The sequence below is a fragment of the Carassius gibelio genome, chromosome B14 (assembly GCF_023724105.1).
Source record: "Carassius gibelio isolate Cgi1373 ecotype wild population from Czech Republic chromosome B14, carGib1.2-hapl.c, whole genome shotgun sequence".
Lineage (NCBI taxonomy): Eukaryota > Metazoa > Chordata > Actinopteri > Cypriniformes > Cyprinidae > Carassius > Carassius gibelio.
This window is the reverse complement of record NC_068409.1, coordinates 12,252,538-12,265,489: the sequence shown is the minus strand read 5'-3', so window position 1 is coordinate 12,265,489 and position 12,952 is coordinate 12,252,538. Positions and strand designations below refer to the sequence as shown.

Sequence of the window (12,952 nt, the reverse complement as noted above, 5' to 3'; positions counted from 1 at the left end):
CACTTACACTAGGGTTCACATGCAAATGATGAAAATGCACTGGAAAATGCTTTACCTACATGATCCTTTGAAATATAGTCATAGAAAACAAAAACACAAATTTAGAAACAAAATGAACTGGTTAGCCGCATTGCATGGGTCTCCTTTTGTGGGCGTTTGTTGGCTCGAATAAAAGGTTGTTTACTAGATTTTTCCATTTGTTAGAGGTCTGAATATTGTAGTGGTGACAGACCTATGTATTCAAGGGGGTGATAGTTTCATTTAAATGTCTGTGCCATTAAACTGGATGTGTTTTAACTATAAATATGTAAACTTAATGATTATTTGGCACAACAGCAGCTGAACTGAAAGCCCTTTCTGCAAGGCATGGAAATGCAGTGTGACACATTGTAAAATGTTTTTGAGCTTGTATAGTTTGTGTGTTTGAGCTTGAGTGGATTTTTTGAGTAGTATTTTTCAGACCTTAGTGATTCAGAAGATGTAAAACAGTTTGCATGAGTGTCTTTGCCGATCTTAAACTCAGGTAGTGTTAATATGCTGTGATGAGGTGCTCATGTAGTGGAGGTGATGCTAATGTAAGCGCTTCTCGTTTGGCTCTGATAGACCTGCTGTGTCAACTTTTTTTTTTTAATTAGCAGCTGGTTTTTCTCTCCGGGCTCCATTGGGATTCAGTGTGTTATGGAGTATAGATCCCATGTGTAAAGCACACTCTGTACCACATCTTACAGTACTGTACAAAAATAGATCCTATAGTTTCCACCAAAACACAACAGTTAATACAGGTATCTGTTGTCTTACTGCTGTATAAATAATAGTGAATCCATCAACAGTAGTTCTTTCTGTATTCAGTAAGATTTATATATATATTTATTTATTTATTTATTTATATAATAATTTAAACATTTATATACAAAAGAATCATAAGCACAAGAATATTAAGCACAACTTTCATTTATAATAATAATAAAAAATGTTTAAAACACCAAATCAGCATATTAGAATGATTTCTGAAGGATCATGTGACACTGAAGACTGGAGTAATAATGCTAAAAATTCAGCTCTGCATCACAGAATTAAATTACATTTTAAAATATATTCAAATAGAAAATAGTTACTGTAAATTTTAATAATATGTATTTCATAATATTACTTTTTACTGTATTTTTGATCAAATAAATGCATCCTTTTCTTTGAAAAATATTTTAAAATATTTCCAACTGCAAACTTTTGAACATAAAATCTTGAATAGTTTCAGCATTTAGATATTATTTGACACAATGCTTTGCTTGTGTTTTTATCTACTTTTGTCACTGTCTCTTTCTTTTGTGTGTGTGTGTGTGTGTGTGTTTGGGAATTAGCTGTTATTAATTCACAAATATAGCCTGTACTGGGTCCCAGTCCCATTTCCCCATCATTTTACAACTTTCACTATTTAAAGCAACACAAATCAAGTTCAAAACACATTTACTGAATGTAAGTTTTGGTGAACTGAAACACCATCAACACCCAATTTGAGACAACTTTTTGACCACAACATATATAATAAAGTTCAACCTCACTTCTTTTTCTAATCTTTTATTATTTGCTAGTATTCCTGTAAAATGTATCATGTTAACCAGCATTACATTATATTCATTGTCTGAATTTAGTTGTTTTTGTACAAAAAATGAATGTAACACAGAAAGGGCCCTATCATACACCTGACGTAACGTAATACACCTTCGCATTTTCCTGTCCAGCGCCACGTCGTTTAATTAGCAAATGCATTTGCGCCCATTTGTGCGCCCAAGGGCGTACTGGTCTAAAAAAGAGGTGTGTTCAGGTGCATTGCTGGCTCATTGCTATTTTAAGGAGCTGAAAACGGACTGCGCCATAGACCATTTTTGTAGTCTAATTAAATATAAAAATGCCTACATGTCATAATGGATAGTCATCGCATTTATCTGAATTAGGCTTTCTATTTATCGAACATGAGCAGCTCCATTTCATCTCGGAGACGCGTTCTGTCTTTGTGCCTGCCAAATTCCGCCGTGTAAATAGCAAATCTTTCATGGCAGGATGGCACGAGTGCAACTGGCTCTTAAAGGGAATGGAAGATGAGACTCTGATTGGTTTATTGCATGTTACGCCCAAACAACACCCATTACTCTTTAAGAGAATAGGGACAACCCATTTAGACCATGCGCCTGGGCGCACCAAACGTTTTTCCGTCGTTAAAATAGGAAAAGTGGATTTGGACACGCCCTGAGTGCACCTGCGCTGTGCGCTTTACACTTTGCATTTAGATCGTTAAAATAGGGCCCTAAGTCTTTGATAAAGATACACACACACATACATATTAAAGAGTGTTTTGCAGTGAGATAGAGGCCGCTCTGGCGTTTTCTACATGGTAAAACTGGAAATAGACATCGAGAGTGTGAATATATGGATGGATTTTGTAGCACTAATGAATGAGGTGTGTGTATATTTGGTGCATTCAAACTCGCAGTCACAAGGGCTTTTGAGCGAAATTGTGCTGCCGGTGATATCGAGTAGCAAACTCTTATTTCCTCCACCCTGGAGAGGTGGCAGGAGACACGGAGAGACCAGAAAGCTGTTCACTGTGCGATGTTGGTGTCAAAGGTTACTGTTACACTCATTGTTCCTTTTAACTGTGGGACGGATGAAACCGCAGTACCAGCATCCACTGGAGAACGTTTTAGCTGCTCCTTTAATTGTTTAATCGTATAATTATTCTGTCTATGTCTCTCTTTCTCTCTTTCTCGCTCACAAGAGTGGTTACCATGGTGACAGCTGCGTGCTGCAGATATCACACTGATCTCACGCACAGATAGAGGTGTTTCTGTCTTAAAAATGGAATTGCAGTCTCATAATAATAATAATAAACAGGTTTAAACTATGATGATTATATATTTTTTGCTCGACTGTTATGATTGATTGCATTTCTATATGTGTGTGCAGTCAGGTCTGTGTTACGCCGTTTGATTTGAATGCTTCAAATAGCGCGAGCTGAATAACAGCACTTGATAAAGCAGACATGAGCGATCCGTTCGTTTCTGGAGGGCAAAAAACCGAGTCGCGGGGGGAGGGGAGAGAAGTGTGTGAAAGATGGGATGAGAGAGTGTGTGTTTGTATGAGAATGGAGGAGTAAGTGTGTGTGTGTGTGTGTGTGTGTGTGTGTGTGGGTGAGTGAGAAAGAGCAAGTCAGCTGACCTTCAGAGTGCAACCCTTGATGGAAGGCTGGAGGAGATCGGACGATCTGATTGGCTGATGGTGTGTGTTCGGATCCAGCAGGGCTTGGAGTTCAAGTTTCATCATCCTACTATCAAATCACATGCAGCATCTCTCTGTCAGCTTCCACTCAGGTTTAATTTAGTCTGCTTTATTGGCAAGAATTTGTATTGTCAAAGCATCTTTAGCTGCATCCAATTTGTGTAAAATAACAATAGTGCTAACAGAGTAAACAAATAATGCATAAAGCATTTTCCAATCTGATTGACTAGTTTTATGCAACTTTAGGAAGTTGAGGTGGATCAGTTTACCTTGAAAATGTACAGGTTTACAAGTATAATCGCTTCTTTAGTAATCCCTTCCTACTAGTTCACTTCCTTGGTTTACTTCCTTTTCTGCCATAATTTACCCACCATCATGCTGTTCCAAACCTGTATGAGATTTTTTCATCAGTTGAACACAAAAGAAGATATTTTGAAGAATGTTGTGATCTCAAGAATATTGGTAACTAAACAGTTGCTGTTAACTATTGACTTAGTAATTGTGCATGATATGGAAGTCAGTGGCTTCTGTTAACTGTTTGGTTTCCAATATTCTTCAAAATATCATTTTTGTGCTCAACAGAAGAAAGAAACTCATGAGTAAGCTAAATGAGTTGATGATGAGTAAACCAAAGTTTTCCAGGTTAGTGGCCTTAAATCATCAGTACTCAGATCAACCTAAGAGTTTTCTGGTTAAACTATAGATAACCATTTCACTTTGTTCTACTATGAACCAGTCTGTCTTCGCAAAATATACTGTAAACTGTATTAACACACAGCTCCATGTATAATGGAAGTGCATAATCAAAAATGGTGTCTAATGATGTCTAACTTCATTCGACATTAACAATCTAATCAATCCAGCAGTTCATTTACAAGAAAACAGCATTTTTATCTTTGTGAAATAAAATATTTATATTCTATAAATTAAAACATGGATGAAAGCATATCTTGCACGATACCTAAATAATTATAGTAATAAGAAGTTTATTTTACTATACAATAATTTCTTCAAGTTAAGTCAAACTTTTATTTTGGCTATTTGTTGTGAAGACCTTTGAGTTTCTGCGTTTATCTGACACTAATTTTCTCAAAAGAAATGGTGTAAAGAGGAATGAACTGTGACAAGCAACACAGCTCCTGGAAAATAAACCCTTTCATGGCGCTGCAGCTCTCACATGAAGTGGTTTATTTTCATATGTGCCTGCATGTCCCAGAGGTTGCCAAAAATAATAATTTTTCCAGCTATCTTACTTTAGCGTAGGGTCTCTTAAATGGCTAACATCAGTGTTACAGTAAAGTCAATCCAGAGCAATTTGCAGTTGGTTGCTCTGTTCAGTAGATCCTCAGTAAATTGTGTTTCTAAACACAAGATATTTACACAGAACAGGGATTTTGTTGTTTCAATCTGCATTAAATGATATAATAGAAATCTTGGAGGGTTGTTTTTAAGTGTAGTAAGTGACACTGGCATTATGGTGGCACGTTTTACATGGATAAGCACAACTCTTTTCTTACGATCTAGTTGCATAGTGTGTTACCCCTGCTGTCATGAATGTGAATTTCCACATTGCCATAAATGTAAAGGCTTGATATGCTTTCAGTTCCCACCTGACAGTGAGAGGGCACATGTGTAGTGCTCTCTCAAACACTGTAGGTGGAAGGACCTGTGCCGAAGAGTCATTTCAAGACTCTACAGTCAATGGACATGTTCTGAATGGCACACTGCCATACTACTTATTCTGGTTTGCAATTTGCAACATGTACACTGTGTGCAGTGTGACATAATAAATCTGCCAAAACGTGCAGTATACAGTACAACTGAAACACACTGTGCGAAATAGTGTATCCTACAATGTAATGCACTCAGCTTGAGTTTCCACTCGAGAGTGATGACTAAAGTAAGTACTAAATGGTAATGGCCATAATTTTCAAACATCTCTGTCATGACTCAATGTTTGAATTCAGATTACATGTTTCACAAACTATATATATATATATATATATATATATATATATATATATATATATATATATATATATATATATATATATATATATATATATATATCCCCAAATTTTATACAATAATACATATACAAATAATATAATATATAGAAATAATGATACTTTAATTAGGTGTTTGTATATATATTTGCATATATATTGTACAGTATAAAAACCATTACGCCTATGGATTTTCACCATAAAACATGGAAACCCAATGTGTGTGTATGTAATAAAAATGATAGATTCATATAATATATAGAAATGTTATTATTTTTATCTTTGTATATATTTGGATATTATTTAATATTATACTATCAGTGTGTGTATATTTATATGAATATTGTTTAATATTATATACTATAATAAAATTATATCAATTATAGAATTATGTTAATGTTTGTGCATAATATAATAATAAATGAATATAATTTATTATAATTATGATTATTTTTAAATGTGTTTGTACATGTTTACGTAGAAGTTAATGTAATATTATATATTAAATTATAATTTAATATTATAATATTAGTGTGTTTATATATTAATATTGCTTAATATTATGTATGTTATGATAAAATAATATCAATATCAGAATGATATATAATAATGATATAACTGTATAATTAGTCCAGCCTCTCTCTCCTCTGACACGTAACAGCAGTCTGTGGTTTAACATGTCTTAATGCTGTCTGTTTCTATTTCGCTGTGGGCTTCCTCTGCTGTCATATCCAATCTGTCTGAGGACGTGTATTGTATATGCATTTAACAGTACCTTTGGTTTTAAAGTGAACTCTGTGCTAGTGTGAATCAGAGTCTGTCTGAGATTGGCAGACATCTCATCATCTGTATCATAGACTCACGACAAACTAGTCAGTGGTTTAGACACAGAAATGTTTAATTGTGCATGCTCAGATGAAGAAATCCAACATCCACTATGCTTTAACCCTTTCCTGCAGGATTTAACTTCTAGTGCCTTTTGTGTTTGGAGGAACAGATAGCTACAGATTCGCTGTGACACAAACAGACGGAAAGAGTGAGGGAGAGAGAGACATGCCCTCTTTTGGCTGTCAGTATCATTGTGCACATTCATTCTGGTCTGTTCTCTATGTGACAGTCTGTCTCTCTCTCACACACAAGTGTCACAGAGAGCTGGCACACACTGCAACCAAGTCACGTATGCCCATATGTGTGTGTGTGTTTGATTGACTGGAAGTGAACCACTAAGATCATATGCCAGTCATACATGGACAAATTTTTTCCCCAGCAATGAACTAAATCTTAAAAAATCTTAAGAAATTCTGAAAAGTTTTTTTTTGTCATTAGCTAACATTAACTAAAATGAACAATAGTTCTACAGCATTTATTAATCTTAGTTAATGTTATAAATGTATTGTTCTTTGTTTATTCATTTTAATTATTACATTAACTAATGTTAACGAACGTCCTTGTTGTAAAGTGTTACCTTTACTTTTCTGTTCTTTTCTTTATGTGAGAGCTGTTTTATCATTGTTTTGGTTAAGGTTTTTCCAAGTCAATGGTATTTACATTAGCTTTTTATAAATTACAGTATCAGTATTATATAAATAATTAAGTATATAGTTATATATATATATAAAATTAGCTTTAAACAATATAAGTCTGTGGTATGTATTTATTAGCATAAATTATTTTTAAAATGATTAATTATTACCCTAAAATGTGTCATTTATTCACCCTCATGATGTTCCAATCAAATCACTTTCTTTCTTTTTGAAGAATAACAACAATGGACTCCACAGACTTGAATGCACAGACATTTTTCAAAATGTCTCCTTTTTCATATTCCACATTTGTGTTTGATTTTTGCATGAACTGCCTCTTTAAGACTTTAAGTTTGGTGAGTTTTACTCTTTCCTAGTCATTTATTATTATTATTTATAATCAAATATTATATTATATTATTATTATTATTATTTAATATAGCATGTACATTTATTGTTTAAATTACTATTCCTACTACACATACAGTACTTTTAAAACATTTGGGGTTCAGAATTTTGTTTTTAAAAAATTAATTATTTTATTCAGCAAGGTCACATTAAATTGAATTGAATAAAATATTGGTAATGTTATTCAGGATTTCTGTTTCAACTTTTAAAAATGCTGTTCCTTTTAAAAGTTATGTTTGTCAAAGAATGCAAAAAAAAAAAAAAAAGATTCATGGTTTCCACAAAATTTCAAATAATTATGAAAATGTAGCTTTGCATCACAGGAATAAATTAAATCTTATTAAAAAAGAAAACAATATTTTTAAATTATGATAATATTTGATAACAGAAGTCATTATGAATTGAATATTGGATCTTGACCAGGAGACAATCTAACAAAGCACCTGTTTTCTTTAGAAAATGTACAAATTTAATTCTGCTTTCTTGTTCTCATGTTCTCTGTTTATTTTCTCTCCGTAGCGGCTGCCATCCTTTCATAAATGCAGTTGACAGAAAGGCTGTGTTGTAGACTCGACCCTAAACTCACACACACACACACACACACACACACACACACACACACACACACTTCCCTCAGATATTAGATCTTTACTGCTGTTCTTTCAGGCATGTCTCAGACAAGCTTTCATGTTCCTCTTATCAAGCTCACTGTTCACCCGCTCTTTCTGTTTCCTCTGAGAGAACGAGTGTGTACATCAATTGTGTATGTGTGTAAGCAACCGTGTGTGTGTGTGTGTGTGTGCGCGCACTTGTATGCACACTTGGGTGAGTTTCACTTCATCCAAAGTATTAGTGTCAGTATGGCCCAGGTCTTTTCTTCCTAGATTGAAGGAAGAAGAGAGAGAGATGATCTCAGGAGACAGAAACTTTTCTGGTGATAGAAAGAGTGAAAATCTAAACAACTCACTGAATCAAATATGTAAACAGATCACACTTGGCTGCTGCATCACTGTGTGTTTCTCAAATTTCTAAGATGAAAAACAGTCTGAATAATCACAAATCCTTAATGTGATGCTCGTTTTGTTCAGCGATATTCAATTACATTTTGATCTGTACCAACTTACCACGTACTGCAGCATTGTTGATGTGCAAAGCATCATCTCTTTTGCTTTGAATGGCATTATTGGGATGTGGTTTGTATTACAGTTTCAATAAACTATTATCTATCATATAATTAACACAATCATGTTCATAATTCCTTAAAAATGATGATTTTGTTCTGTCTCACCTCAGAGATCTTGATCTTTTCGACCTTGTAGCTTGATTTATGCAAATTTTGCAAGCTAGTTAGTTACACCACTTTTACCCATCATCTAGAGACAAATATTTAAAAATCATTAAAAAATAATTCAGACAGATTGTCTTAAAATAGCAATACTTATTGTGTGAGGTATGATGCAACGGCCAAATACATCCTTTTTATTGTTGTTGTTGTTTTTATTTATTTACTTTGTTCTTTTCACTTCTAAAAATCTGTGGAACAAGATCAACAACTTAAGCATCTTTAAGTATAAACAAGCTTATGTTGTGTTAAGTGTGTGTGTGTGTGTGTGTGTGTGTGTGTGTGAATATAGAACTACGTGCTATTTTTATGTACATTTCTATACAGTTTTTATTGATACATTTTGAGATCAGTCCAAAAGTTGCTGTTACTTTAAAGAAATGCACACTGTCAGGACAGCACACTAAACCCCTCAATGAAAAGTTCCCATTTTAAGCACCATCGCTAAATGTTAAAGTTGAAGAAAATCTGAAGATATCTAGATAAACTCACTAGTTGACCTTTTTGGACGGCTATTTTACTACTCTCACCCGTAGTTTGCATCTTTTGTGGAAGAGAGCGAGAGAGATGGGCAATGAGACACTAATGGAAATTGATAGCTAAATTGCAGAACGTAATGAGAACTGCAGTGGAGATGAGATCACAGATGTGTCTCTGCAAGGTCGTTTAAGGGTTACCGACGTTAGGCCGCTTCTGTAACAGATGTATGAGGGTGACCTCCGCACACGCTCTAGGTTAAAGCAGCAATGTCCTGCCGCTCTGACTTTCCTGCTGTCCGTGTGCCTGTTAGGATCAGATGTACTGCCAGATACACCAACACCTATACTATAAACCATGTGAGGATCTACAGAGCTCTTTTAGTGGTTTTGTGTTGGTCCCTGCTTGTAAATGCGGTTGCATTGGTAGCTGGTGCTATGTGGTTTTTAAAGGGGTCATGAACTGAGAATCAAAATTCCCTTCATATTTTGATATGCAAGATGTCATCAAAGTATAAAAACATCTTGTTAGTTTCATAATTCAAAACATTGTTGTTACTCTAAAAACAACTTATATTAAAGCCTGCTGAAACGACAGCTTGTGGAATGTGCCTCTATAAAGTAATAGTGCGGCTAAACTCCGCCTCCTCGTCTGCTTCTACAGTTCATGACCGCTTTAACTAGTTGAATTTGGTTATTTATTGTAGCTGGTCTAAAGGAAACCCAATTAAAGGAAAGTTTTGAGTCGAATACAAATGAATCTCTTATTGATGACACAGAATAGTGATTCTACAGTGAGTGACGCAGTAATGGAAGTCTATGGGTTAAATGCACCATAGGGTTTAAATGTAGAAATGGGACAACTTGCATGAATTATTCAGCAGAAAATGTTTATTATTTAGTCTTTAAAGTTGTGTGGATTGTCCGTTTGAAGTGAGACTAATGTTTTACAGTATGTGGATTAATGTATGTGTAACTAAGGAGTTTCAACCATTACAAATTGCTTTAGTGAGTTGTTATTATTCAAAGGTTTGGGGTCAGTATGACTTCACAGTTACTTTTGATCAATTAAATGTGTCCTTGCTGAATAAAAGTAGATATTTCTTTAGAAAAAAATCTTACCAAAAACGTATGAACAGTAGTGCATAGTTTGTCTCTTTTTGGTTTTTGTCTCATTTAGAAGTTTTTAAGAAATAACTTTCATTTTAAAAGTTTCTTCATGGTGCTGTACATTTGTCCCAAGTTTTTCCTTTTGTTTTTGCAAACTTAAGCCGAAATATCTATTAACCACCAAAGGCTGGTACAAGGTCGTTTGTTCATATTTCTTTCAGCAAGGTTGAACCAATATAACTATGCTCTGACAGTTCTTAGCTAGTTAAGCTTATCGTCCTACATGGTCAATGCTTAAGCAGTTCAAACCCGCAACCTGCTTGCCATCTTCCATTATTGAACCTTTGAGCTTTACCAGCCCAAATTTGTGTGTTATTTTGTTTGGACTCCGATCCAGATCCATCTACAGGGCGTTTCGGCTGTTCTTTTCCCTTAAAGCACAAATACATCGAATGGACCCTCTAATTATCTCTTATCATCCATGTACTCTTGTCTACTAATCATACTCTCATTCTCTGTTTGTCTCTCAGTACTCGGTACTCTCTTGTGAGCTTGTTTCTCTTCTTTCCAACAATCTCCTAACACTCCCCACCCATCAGTAGGTGTATCCCTGCTGAGTGTGATGAGGGGTGGGACTGTCCAACACAGTTATAATGTGGAAACACACACACACACAGGCTTGCGTCCCGTCTTCATAGCTTACTTTTCATAATCCAGTCTCAGCATGAGAGAGATCAGCTACAGCAACTGCAGGAGGATGAGAGAGAGAGAACAGCAAAGGAGAAAGAGTGACAGGAGAAGGAAAGACGGACCACGGGAGGGAAAAAAGAGGGGTGAGATGTCATGTGCACTGCAAAAAAAAATCATTTTATTAATCAGTAGTTCTGTTTTGATTTACAGTTAACATATCTAAACTTGAGAAGCAATGTAATGCTTTTTTTACTTCATATTTTTAGCATACATTTTGATAAGACAAAGATGGCGTTCAAGATTTATTCTTTGAAAGTCTTATTGTGCAGTTTTGCTTCTCCAGTTTCAATTTATCTTGTTTTAATAGTTTAGATATTTTTACTGGAAAACGCAACAGAGATACCGATTTTTTTTGCTCTGTGCAAGTACTGTCATCAAGCTGTGGAGAATGAGTGGAGTGTGTGTGTGTGTGTGTGTGTGTGTGTGTGAAGGAAAGAGTAAAGATGTGTGATATCTGAGCTCTGGCGTGAAGCTGAAGTGAGAACTGCAAGCCGTCTAAAGCATGCTAAATTTGACCTTGTTTCCAGAGAATTGTGGAAACTTTCGATCACAAGCTCTGCATTCACTGTCACGTTCTGCCGTTTCACACTATAAGATTTGTTTTTAGGGAAAAGTTTTCCTTAGAATTTTTTCATGCAACTTGGATTAATTACATTCTGTAATGATAAAAATAATATTTGCAAATGTTTTGTGTTAATAAGGTTTTTAAAAGTTTTGAAAGTTTTTGAAAAATCTGCATTTGTTTGATTAAAAATACAGTAAAAACAGAAATATTGTGAATTATTATTACAATTTAAAATAACCATTTCCTATTCTATTCAATGTTAAAATGTAATTAATACTCCAGTCTTCAGTGTCCTTAAAAAACAATCTTGTTGTTGTTTGACTTTTTTCTTTTAAAATTTTATAATGAAGAAAAAGTTCAAAAGAACAGCATTTATTATTTATTTTGTAACATTATTGCAGTATTAGTCATTTTTGGTCAATTTAATTCCTGAATAAAAAAATATTAATTTTCTCTAACTTAAAAAAAAAAGTGCAAATGAAGTAATTGTTGATATACAATTATTATGGCAACATAAAGATGAATGACGATTTTTTTTCTGACAGAAAAACATGAACAAAAATTATTGTATTTGCTTGGTTGTAGAGGCCATAAAGAGACAAAACACACGCTCAGAAATAAAGATACAAGTGCAGTCACTGAAGCAATACCTTTTCAAAAGTTACACTTTTGTACGTATTAGGTTCTAATATGTACACTTTAAGGTACCAAAATGAACCCTTTAGGTACAAATATGTACCTTTTGAAAATATACCGCCCCAGTGACAGCTTTTGTACCTTTATTTCTAAGAGTGTTGGATGAGCCGTTGATTGAACTGTTTTTGACAGCAGTCAATATTCAGAATATTTGACCTCTGACTGCGTTTGACTAATCTGAATAAAGTTTCTAGAGAGGGTTGCCACAAAGAGTCATTGTCATCTCAAAAAAAAAAAAGAAAAAAAAAAAGAATTTTAGCTATAAGAGAACTTATATATTCTTTTTTATGGATGTGTATTGTTGGACAGGTCAAAAGTTGATGTAGACATCGATATTCTTCTTCCTCCGGATTATGGACAGAACTGTTTGTCTGATCTCATTAGGTTTCATATTGCAACATCAGATTTTGCTAATCCAATCAAATTTCAGAGTGGAATTATGGGAATTTCATCCATAAATATTTCTCAAACCAGAAACTGTATTTTGCTTTATTTCCTTAAAAGTTGATTTATTTTCGTCCCTGTGAAAAAGGATTTATTTATCTGTAACTGTTGGCTTTCTATCGAGTGTCCCAGTGGATAGTGCTGTGTTTTATATCACATTTTGTTCATATTGCAACATCAGGTTTGTTTTCAGATTCAGATTTCCTCTCCACCGCTGGACAAGTTTAACAGTCACTGCTTCGCCTCCATGGGTTTGTTTTTAATAAAAATCTGAAGTGTCTTTTCTGGTTTCATTCCAGCTGAGGGCCGTCTGGAAGAGAGATGTGGTTATGTGATGGTTACCAGCGATAGCTTAGAAA

At 34.4% G+C, this 12,952-nt stretch overlaps 1 protein-coding gene across 3 annotated transcripts in view; it reads left to right on the top strand.

Moving 5' to 3' along the window:
• The window catches only part of LOC127971380 (pro-neuregulin-2, membrane-bound isoform), a 73,137-nt gene that overhangs the window by 11,284 nt on the left and 48,901 nt on the right, over positions 1–12,952 (top strand). The window contains exon 1 of one of the 3 annotated variants that reach the window (XM_052574365.1): positions 10,806–10,971. The exons of the other annotated variants lie outside the window; for them this stretch is intronic. Within the exon in view, the coding sequence (XP_052430325.1) occupies positions 10,863–10,971 (109 nt within the window). The 5' untranslated portion in view covers positions 10,806–10,862. Of the gene's footprint in view, positions 1–10,805; positions 10,972–12,952 lie in introns of those variants that run through there. 3 annotated transcript variants of the gene reach the window in all.